This window comes from Pyrus communis, chromosome 1, assembly GCF_963583255.1.
Source record: "Pyrus communis chromosome 1, drPyrComm1.1, whole genome shotgun sequence".
In the NCBI taxonomy this organism is placed as follows: Eukaryota; Viridiplantae; Streptophyta; class Magnoliopsida; order Rosales; family Rosaceae; genus Pyrus; species Pyrus communis.
The window spans coordinates 15,962,408-15,973,313 of record NC_084803.1 but is presented as its reverse complement, the minus strand read 5'-3'; the positions used below and the strand labels follow the sequence as shown (position 1 = coordinate 15,973,313).

At 38.7% G+C, this 10,906-nt stretch overlaps 2 protein-coding genes across 2 annotated transcripts; one reads left to right on the top strand and one right to left on the bottom strand.

Annotated features, from left to right (window-relative positions):
* The first annotated feature begins 804 nt into the window (after positions 1-804).
* LOC137737394 (uncharacterized) lies at positions 805-3,030 on the top strand. Its single transcript, XM_068476855.1, has 6 exons — positions 805-985; positions 1,084-1,167; positions 1,323-1,407; positions 1,643-1,731; positions 2,394-2,505; positions 2,695-3,030. Exons 1-6 carry the CDS (start codon positions 950-952, stop codon positions 2,928-2,930), a joined length of 642 nt encoding a protein of 213 aa, XP_068332956.1. The 5' UTR covers positions 805-949; the 3' UTR covers positions 2,931-3,030.
* Positions 3,031-3,120: 90 nt separating this feature from the next.
* LOC137737387 (GDP-mannose 4,6 dehydratase 1-like) lies at positions 3,121-4,508 on the bottom strand. The gene has a single exon (XM_068476846.1). The coding sequence runs from the start codon at positions 4,429-4,431 to the stop codon at positions 3,313-3,315; it is 1,119 nt and encodes a 372-aa protein (XP_068332947.1). The 5' UTR covers positions 4,432-4,508; the 3' UTR covers positions 3,121-3,312.
* Positions 4,509-10,906: the final 6,398 nt, after the last annotated feature.

The window sequence follows — 10,906 nt, the reverse complement described above, 5'->3', positions numbered from 1 at the left end:
TCATTTTGTTTTGATCGTGAGCCTCAAGGCCTACACCTCAGGCCCCATAAAGGCACCTTTTAGAACTAACTTTATCCTCCTTTTGCAGCATCTCAGCAAGTCGGAGCCCGACAATAAACCAAAGTGCCAACTCCTCGAGGAGTTGTGTGCTCGAGCTAGAGACCCCTCCCAACGAGATTTCCTGCCCGAACAGTTTCATCGCAAACGAGAGTTTAGTAGTCGAATTTAAATTCTCCTTGTCATAATCTTTTCGCTGATAATTTTTTATTCCACATTGCCATATCATATGCATTATTCGATAGTTTGAATCTGAATTGTTACTATTGTTTCTCTAGTTTGTTTTACTATGCTTCAAATTGCTCTTGAGGGTGAATTAGGAGAGCAACTTACATGAAACGAATTTATCATTACGTAGCGTCTCAATTCAATAATAAATGATCAAGTGAAGAAAAACTTACAATTGACAACATATTATTAGATACGAAACATCACATAATGGTGAACTCGTTCTATATAAGTTCTTCTCACATATTAAAAATTGACTTGAATACTTTTCTTGCTTTTTTGTGTGCGGTTCTCGTGAGATAGGATTTGCAAATGTTGTTTGTGAAGACAATTTTACAGCGAATCAACCTGCTTTTATTGGTATGAGAACAGTAATTTGTACCGCAGTAAACTTGCTATTATTAGTATCAAACTAGTAATTTGTACACCTCCAAAATATGTTACACTGTCTAGCTCAACACAAATAAATAGGCAAATGCGACGCTCCAAGTCTTCGAGCCCAATACCAAACTCAAAGTCGGGGCGCGCTTTCCGTACACGCGCGAACGTTGTGTCGTTGAAGGGTACTCGGAAGTATAAGTACACAGTCGGTTATGACCGTTTTAATTCCGCAGTATTCAGCTCCACTTGAACGCTGCGTTTCGGTCGTACAGAAGCAGCACCGATGGGCGCCTCAGAATCCACACTCTCAAGCTCACAGGTACTTCTCCGTCGTAATCATCTCCAAATGTAATTTTATTTGTCTCATCATCCAAATTTATTTAATTTAGCATTTTTAATTTTTAATTATGCTTTAAGAGGCCGGCCGAAGAAATCACCACCGTGTCGGAACGATCGGAGACCGCCGATCCCGTCTTAGAAAAGCTCAAATCCCTCAAAATCGTGAGTTTTGTATTCTACTTTCCCAAATTTTCATCAATTTGAGAAAATTGTAAGGAAAAATAAACCTAGGGTTTGAAATTTTGAATTCAGTTAATTGGTTACTGTTCTCTGAAAACGAGTTTTTGAATTTGCGTTTTTGAAATGTTTGATTGCAGTCGACGCCCCTGCTGATTTCACCCCCGGCTGAGGGCAGCTTGACTGACATTTTAGTGAGGAAGCCTTCGTCTTCTTCGGTGCCAAGTAAGCTGCTTCACTGATTTATATTTTTTGATTGCGAAAAAGATTGAGGTAAAAAAACACCAAAATGAAGTCCTTACAGAGGAATTGGACTAGCTGAATTTGGAATTCCACAGCGATTAGTATAATGGTTGTAGTTCTGTAGATGCTGTGTCTTTTTTCGTGACGAGACTGTTGCTTGTATTTTATTAGTTTTGATGCGGAAATTTTGCTACTCTGTTATGAATTGACAATGTAGGTGTTGTGGATCCGAAAGTGCTATTGGAACTCTTCTCGATGTACCGTGAGTGGCAGGAGGATAGTGTCCAAAAGATAAGCAAAAGACAGGTTTGTTTTCACAAGAGTCCTTGTTGAATAATTTGAGTTTGTTTGAAGAAATAAATCTCTGGTTTTTAGGGTTCACGCATGCACTGACTGTCCGTTTTCTACTGTCGGAGGGTTATTTCATATAATTTCAAAGTTCAGGAGGCAATTTTTTAGTTTAAAATCTAAGTAGAAAATAGAACATGGGTCAAGGTTTAGAGTATTTCCTGCAGTGTCCTTACACGCATAGAGCATGTCATCGTCTACTTTGTTGTTCTGATGCTCTGGTTGGTAAAATGAAACCACTAAATTAAGTGGATCATGGTTAAATCTGAACTAAGTTAAACAACTTAAAGGAGGTGACCACTTTAAGAATGTCGCAATGAAATTCAAGTTATTTTTTCATGTGATCGCCCTTAATAAAGCGATGAGCTGGTTTCTGACCGGGTGCAAACTTTGCATATAGTGCAGTATAAACTAGTGTTAATAAATTTCGTTGGAGTCTGACATGGTCATACACTTTTGATATGTTTGGAATGAAGTATGTGGTTTGTTCTTCCTTATCCGAAGCCTGTTTTTCTCATGTCGAGATTTGTACAAGATTCGCAGTATATTAGTTAAGTTGTTTTGCATCCCCTCTCCCCCAGAGGAATGTTTAAACCTTACTTCGGTAAAAATTGTTGCAGGAAGAGGTAGAAAATAAAATCGAGGTTACGGATGCTTTGGCTGCTAAACTTCTTCAGCGTTTTAATTATTCAGTGTCAGCAATGAAGACATCTTCACAACATTTGTCCGAAGGTAAGTGATCACATTATTACGCTTTAAGGGGAGAAAAATGTATGTTCCAAGCGCCTTTTTCCCTCAGCGGATTTCAATGGACCTAGTAGATGGTGAAATCGGTACTATCTACAATCTGTCGCATGTCTGTCATAACTTTCTGAGATGTGTTTCCACTTATCCTATCTTCGTATTGGAACACACATGCAGTTCATTCATTGCAGGTGGAGATTGGGGAGCTTAAAGGAAGGTTAACAGAGGTCATTAGCAACTGTGATGCACTGTGCCGGAGAATATCTGTTGAAGGACCCGAATCCCTCCGGTCATCCATCAAGCCGTTTGCAGTCAGCACCACCGGCCCAGAAATCCAATCTAGCTCTAGCTCATCCGACGTGCAAAGAGATCCAGACCAAAGTCTACCATCCGGCGTATCCAAGTTAGACTGATTTTGCATTCTTTCGTGTACAAAATCTATGAACGATAACACGTTTGATTAATTTCTTTTCAGCAAGATTGTGGCGTATAAAATACTAGTTGATTGTTATAGTCCTTGATTCATTTTTGGATTAACCGAGGACCATTTTCGAGCGCTAATAACATCTCTCTGAAAAACAAGAAAACGAAAATGACAGGGTAGGAAACAAGACAAGTAGGTAATTTGCTGAAAAATGAATCAAGTTACAGAAAAATTAAGAACAAAAACAACCCTCAAAACGAACAGCACTGAACAATTAATTACTGGAATTCAAACTCTATTGAGCTCTAGAACTAAGCCACATTATATAACTTAAAACTCTTTCGGCACCCATGTACCCAGCGTCAGAGGAATCAAGGCTGTTGCTGAGCATCCATGTACCCAGCATCCACAAGCACCTTCTCCCTCTTAGCCAATTCAACGTCTTCGTCCACCATCATCTTCACCAGCTGCTGAAACCCGACTTTCGGCTTCCAACCCAGCACCTTCTTCGCCTTGCTCGCATCCCCTTTCAGATTATCCACCTCCGACGGCCGCAGGTACCTCTTGTCGATCACCACGTGGTCTCTCCAGTTCAATCCCACGTACCCAAACGACACCTCCAGGAACTCCTCCACCGTGTGCGACTCCTCCGTCGCCACTACGTAGTCGTCCGGCTTCTCCTGCTGCAGCATCATCCACATCGCCTCCACGTAGTCGCCGGCAAAACCCCAGTCCCTCGACGCCTGCAGATTCCCCAAAAACAGCTTGCTCTGCAATCCCTCCTTGATCCGACCGACGGCCCGGGTGATCTTGCGGGTCACGAAATTCTCCCCCCGCCGCGGCGACTCGTGGTTGAACAGAATCCCGTTGCACGCGAACAGCCCGTATGCCTCGCGGTAGTTCACGGTGTGCCAATGCGCCGCGCATTTCGAGACGGCGTAAGGGGATCGGGGGTGGAACGGCGTCGTTTCCGACTGAGGAGGCGGGGTGGCCCCGAACATCTCGGACGACCCGGCTTGGTAGTACTTAATGTCGGTGCGGCCGGTGGCGGCGATGTGGGAGCGGACGGCCTCGAGGAGGCGGAGGGCGCCCGTGGCGACGACGTCGGCGGTGTAATCGGGGATCTCAAACGAGACGGCGACGTGCGATTGGGCGGCGAGGTTGTAGACCTCGTTGGGGGCGATTATGTCGAGCCAGCGGCGGAGGGAGGAGGAGTCGGTGAGGTCGGCGTAGTGAAGCTTCATGCGGGCCTTGTGGGCGTTGTGGGGGTCGATGTAGATGTGGTTGATGCGCTGGGTGTTGAAGTTGGAGGACCGTCGGATCAGGCCATGGACGTCGTAGCCTTTGTCGAGGAGGAATTCGGTGAGGTAGGAGCCGTCCTGGCCGGTGATGCCGGTGATTAGAGCGACCTTTCGGTGCTCCGGCGGATCAGGGGCGGAGCCGTTGGGGGTTAAGGTTCCGGATCTGACGGTGTCGGTTTCGGATGCCATTGTGGGTGTGAGGATAGATGGAGAAGGGGAGTGAGATTGTGAGGAGATGATGGACTTTTCGGAAGAATTTTAAGAGGGAGGGAAGGACAGATCCAACGCTGGTGGCGCGGTTGGACACGGACGCGCTTTTAGCGCTTACTTTGGTGACGTATTAGAGGCTTGGATGATGGTTGGGTCCCACAGCACTATGTTGGGAGCTAAGATCTGCCAAATTTATAAGAAATTCATTTTCATTTATTAATCTATTAGCCTTCATGCCCTCGTTTACATAAGACATTTTTTGAATTACGACGTGATACATACGATTTATACATTTTAAATGTATTTATATACTTAAATTGATAAAAGGAAAGTCAAATATTTGAACTAAATGAATAATTTTAGATCATGCTGGAAGAAATCCTTTATAAACCAATTAAAACAACTGAATTAACATAATAAAATCGATCTCTATAGAGAAATTAATATTTAATAAACACCTAATTTAATCACATTATTGCTAGCCCATTGTGAGGCTATGTCTACCCCTCCCTCTTAGTGTAGATAATATTGTTTGTTAAAAAAAAAAAAATTCATTTGACAACTAATTTAATGTAATTTAATCACATTATTATCCGCATCCGGAAGACCTTTTCTATAACCAGCATAACAAGCCTCTTAAGATATTTTGAACGTATTTAAAATAGAGAAAATAATCTTTAATAAACAACTGATTGAATCACCTTATTGCTAGCTCATTGTGAGATTAAGCCCACCCCCTCCCACTTAGTGTAGATAATATTGTTTGTTTAAAAAAAAAAAAAAAATCATTTGACAACTAATTTAATCACATTATTATCTGCGTGCAAAATGCTATTTTTATAACTGGCATTACACACCTCTTAAGATGTTTTGAACGTGTTTAAAATAGAGAAAATAATATTTAATAAACAAATGATTGAATCGCATTATTTCTAGTGTGACAGCCCGTCCCAAAATATTTCTATCGATGGCGTGGAATGACGATTTTACCCTTGGACGGTAACTGGTGTTGTGTGACATGCACTTTGGTTGTGGACCAAATAAGTTTAGTCCAACTTGTTTGGATCCAATTAGAACTAAAGGGCTTAAGGTTTTGTTTTGGTTGGTTGCCCAAATCCAGATCACACACACACTTACCCGTTAACCCTTCTTTCTCTCTCTCTCGAGTGTTTTCTTCCGTATGTACAACCTGTACGGACAACTCCTAAAGCTTTCCATTCACGGATCAAGCTTGTGGACACCATCATCACCTTCCTTGTAACCATACGATCCCATCTATACCAATTTTAGGACGTGAAGTCGTCGGAAAACTCGATAACCATAATTCACGATTTGGTGCACTGTTCATGCAATCGTGATCGTGAAGTTTTTAGAAGTTTTTAAGCTTCTAGGGAGCTTTAGAACGTCTTCACAAAGCTCGGAGAAGAAAAATGAAGTGTTTTGGATGTCGGGAAGTTGAGTTTGGCTAGTTTCAAATTTGGTCGGATTATCGTGGGTTTTTCCGGCGAGATTTCGTTGGATTTAAGTCCCAAAAGTGGTAAGGTTTTGTTCTACTTGTTGTAAGCTTCATTTTGGTACAAATTTCATGGAATTTGATTAAGAATTGAAGAAGATATGAAATTTTGAAGTTTTTCCAGAAACCGACGAAAATTCAAGTTGCAGACGGTGGCGGACGGCAACGACCGACGAGACTCACTGGAGAAGATGAAGAATATTCCGTCAACTTCGACGGAATATACTAACGACGTCAAGTATATATAACGGTATATTTCATTTTTGGACGGAATATTCCCTAACGCCGTTAGGGTCTCAGTCAGTGTGCCAGGCACGTGCCTGCGCGTGGCCAGCGCGTGGTGGCACGTGGGTGGTCAGAAAATTATTTTAAAAATATGGGGATGTTCGTGAGGTTGAGTAGATCACGTTGGTATATTCAAACACCTCATTTGAGCATTGTATGAGAAGTTATTACCTAGTTTTGGTTATGTGCTTTAAATTAACGTTTATATAGTTGTTTCGCATATAAGTGAGACATATCCTCAAGACGAGTGCAGTCAATCGAGGCTTGGGGGCTACGATCCTTCCGCATACCAGTGAGTATGCTTTTGGTTTTCCGTATATACTTATATACTTGAGATTTTTCCCAGAAAATCGATTTAAATGAATTATGTTTGAAATGTCATGCAAAGTGTCTTCCTATTTTACTCATGCATTAGTAGTTGCATATATTTATGATTGGTGATGCGGACGCACAGGTAAGTTTATAGATTATGGTTGTGAGATTGATGATTATGTGAGATGTGTTGTGAGCTCATAAACCTGCACCCCGGTGTTAATGCTCCCACCCAGAGTTAGGGCACAGTCCTTCACGTGATGTTCACCTCCCGCACCATACGCTCACCTTGGATCTAAGTTAGGTGCACAGTCATGTCGTGCAGACCACTATAGGTGGTTCTGACTCGTAGGTAACCCGCAATTATTCGCACAATCTTCACGTGATCGTAGAACTTAAGCGTATTTATTTACACCCAGTCCTGTCGTATAGACCACTTTAGGTGGTTCCGACTCGTGTGCAGGTATATTTGTTAAGATATGGATTTAAGTTGTACAGGTCACGTTAGATGACTCCAACTAGATGGATGAGCTTTAGCCGTACAAGTCACGTTAAGTGACTCTGGCTGACATATCATTTGCATTGATTTATATCACCTGCCTTACCTATATTTTTATACTGAGATATTTGACATGGCATATTGTACATGACACAAGTACACAATCATCGTGGTGTTCCGTGTCAATGTTTAAAGACATGTGTAAACTTTTTGTCTACATGGTTGTAGTATTGACACAAATCGATCGAATGACTATATGTTCATGCCATATAAGTTTATCTTCTTACACAACCTCTATTCCTTTAGTCTTTAGATGTTGGATTCAGACACCCTGTCCAATCATTCCAGTCCATATATCTTGGAAAGTGATTATTGTCTTCTTTTTTTTTTTTTGTAATTTTATTCGTGTAACATGCTTTAAGCATTCTTGTGTAATCCCTTTTGTTATTCATGTAATGTTATTAATTTTATTTTAAGAATTTGATTTTTTTACATCAAAATGTTCATAAAAATAAAACAAGATAGATTATACAAAAACTGACACACCCTAACTCTAGAATGTCTCATGAGGCAATGTGGTGCTACGGTAGAATCAAACCCGGGATGTGGTGAGGGCCCGGGCCTGGATGTGACAAAAACTAATTCCAAAATTATTAGCCAAAAAAAAAAAAAAACAAATCAATGAACTACAAAAGTTGAACAAATTATAAAGTTGGGAATAAGAATTATAGGCCCTTTACCATTGGAGGAAAAAACTGTCTAGCCTCTTACATATAGATGAACAGTTGAAAATATAGGGCTAAAATTTGGGATTTCCTACCCTTGGGTTGGAGAAAGCCTTAGGATTGTTAGGATTGTTTTGAGTATGAAGCACTTATACTCGCAAGTGTTTAAGTAGGAGAGTTTTTATTTGGAACATATCAGATTTTTTCTTAATTTTGAAAAAGTATATAGCAATGTTATGATTCATCACTTTTTAAAATGTATTTACCAAATTTATGCATAACTATTTTTCCTTCTACACGCAAGAATAACTTACATGACACAGGTATACAATCAATATGATGTTCCAAGTCAATGTTTAAAGATATGTGTAATCTTTTTGTCTACATGTTTGTATTATTGACACAAATCGATAGAATGATCATATGTTCGTGTCATGTAAGTTTCTCTTCTTACACAACCTCTATTCCTTTAGTCTTTAGATGTTGGATTTGAACAAACTAAAGAAAAATCAAATGCCAAGATTAAGAGAAAATGTGCATAAAGTACAAAAAAAAGTTTTGTAAAATTACTCACATATGCTTTTATTTCCGACAAAAAATTGGTTATGTCGTGATTTATCTTCTCAATTTCTTGGAACAAAGCCGAATTAAGACATGGTTCCAGAAAAGAGAAAGACTTACATGATGGATACATCATCATGGTGCCATGTTATGCCAATGAATAAACATGTGTAAATTTTTTATTTACAAATTATTGTTTTATACAAACCATCACGTGATGATGTACGATCTCCTGTAAGTTGTCCCTGTACAGGCATAGGGCTATAGCTCAATGCATTTTTTAGGATGAATTGACAATTTAACCATTGAATTATCACCTAAGTGAAAATTAAGTTTCTAAACTGATTTTTTTTCAAAAAAAATCAGTTATTGAATTATAAAAACCTACCAATTGGAGAAAGGAAAAACTAGTATGAACGCCTAACATTGACGAACACATTCAGTTCACCCACTTTTAAAGCTCACTTCATGGTCCAACAATGGAAATAGAATAATACTTACTTTTTCCCTATTGGGATTTGGGGGAATGCACATATCTTTGCGAATAAGGTATCTTTCCCGTTTAAACTTTATAATTCAAACCATTTAATTTCTTAATCTTCGTATGAAGATCATCCCTATGAAAATATTATTTGGATTGAAGGTCATTTAGTCATTAATATATATATATATATAAATTGACAGTTTATCATGAGTATGTTATTTGGTGCTAATACTATCGATTTGTTCCATACATTTAGATGATTAAACGATCTCTGAGTGAATGTTTTTTTTTTCTTTTGGGTAGAAATGATCTTCAAATGAAAATTAAGAAGTTAAATATTCCGATTATGAAATTTGTAGACTAAATATACGTCATTCGGAAAAAAACGAAAGATGTGCATTCCCCATAAGGGAACACAAGTATTATCCATAAAAATATATATAACCCCGCAACATAAGTTCTAAGCCAAAAATTCAATCCCCCTTGTAAGTTCTAAAGCCAAACCACAAAACATCAAAGTTTTACAAAAATAATATCCCTTGTTCCTGAAAAGTTTAGGGGATGAAAGGTTACCCCATCCACATTCAGGGATAGTGCATACCACAAGTTTCTGAGGACTTACAAAGGGGGTTTTAGTTTTTTTTTTGTTTGTACAGATCACCCACCAAGAGGGATTGTCAGCAGCGGGACTCGGATCTAATTTTTTTGTTTGTACAGATCACCCACCAAGAGGGATTGTCAGCAGCGGGACTCGGATCTAAGTCTTGGTTTAGCAAAGAGAACAATCATTATCAACTCAACAAACCATGGTAGACTTACAAAAGTAATATCAAGCAAATGGAAAGAATGTACAAGTTAGTGTTGACTTTTTTTTTATATTATTTTTTATTAAAAAGATAAAATAATTATAATAAATTTATCTAAATTACAGAGAAATAGATTCAAAATTACGTGTAGAAAATAGAGCACATTTATCTAATTAATGTGTCTAAACCTCGGGTCTACGTCTACATCTTTGACTCCCTCCCCCTCAACTGTATACCCCGTCAATCAAGTATTAGGTTGTTGTCAAAATCTTCGAGAGTGTGGTGTGTTCTCCACGTTCTTTACTTACGCATCAACGTAGAATGTCAGCTTCCTTCTCCTTCGACCACGGCATGCTTTGACTTGCGAAGGTGCCACGAGACCTCAAAATATTTAATTGTCGACGTGGTTTCTTTGGACAAAGATAATTTAAGGAAAATAATTACATATGTTAAGGTGAGGTATTTCCTAAAAGTAAAGGATGGTACAATGTATTTTATCTTCTCAATAAACTTGGAAGATGTAATGTGTTTTACCTATTTTGACAAAAGGTGTTTTAACCTTTTCAAGAGATTAGGTTAACCAAATATCATACGAATTTGTGAAAGACTTGTAACTTAAATGATTAGAACTGTACTCATGTATTCAATTCTACATTCGAACATCTTATCCTCTAATATCGCTTGCATAAACTAATGTATTTTCAAGTTGTCCAACCCTCAAGGAAATATAAAAATCCAAAAAAAAAAAAGTTTTTTTATCCAAAATAGTTATTGTGATTGGCATAACTACTTACTTTAGTCCCTAACAATGAGAATTGATAGAAGTAGTCTTTGAGTTTGTCCACTGTAAATGATTTTGATTTTTTTGTAAAAAAATTTGTCGATATCCTCATTAAATTGTCACGTGAACGACCGTGTGATCACTTTTTAAATAGATTTTTGTCAGACTCAAGAATCACTTATTTTTATTATCAACTACTAAAATGAGGAGTATCAATCTCAAAAATCATTTTAACTAAAAATTCAAGAAATTTTTTATATAAATTGCCCAAAAGGGTCATATGAAATGAAAGGCCAGATAAGAATTAGCGCATTTTCGCGGGTCTTACCAAAAATGACGTCATAATTGAAATTTACAAAATTTGGAAAACCCAAAACAACCAATTAGCTGTCTCTGTCGATTCCCGACGCTCCCCCAAACCCAGTCACCCAATTCGATTCATATAAGACCACCAAGTTACCAACACCCACCCACACTCGAAGCGACGA

Coding starts and splice junctions, on each gene's coding strand:
- LOC137737394 (XM_068476855.1), top strand. CDS start 950: ATGGGCGCCTCAGAATCCACACTCTCAAGCTCACAG. Junction 986..1,083: donor CCACACTCTCAAGCTCACAG/GTACTTCTCCGT, acceptor TTATGCTTTAAG/AGGCCGGCCGAAGAAATCAC. Junction 1,168..1,322: donor AGCTCAAATCCCTCAAAATC/GTGAGTTTTGTA, acceptor GTTTGATTGCAG/TCGACGCCCCTGCTGATTTC.
- LOC137737387 (XM_068476846.1), bottom strand. CDS start 4,431: ATGGCATCCGAAACCGACACCGTCAGATCCGGAACCTTAACCCCCAAC.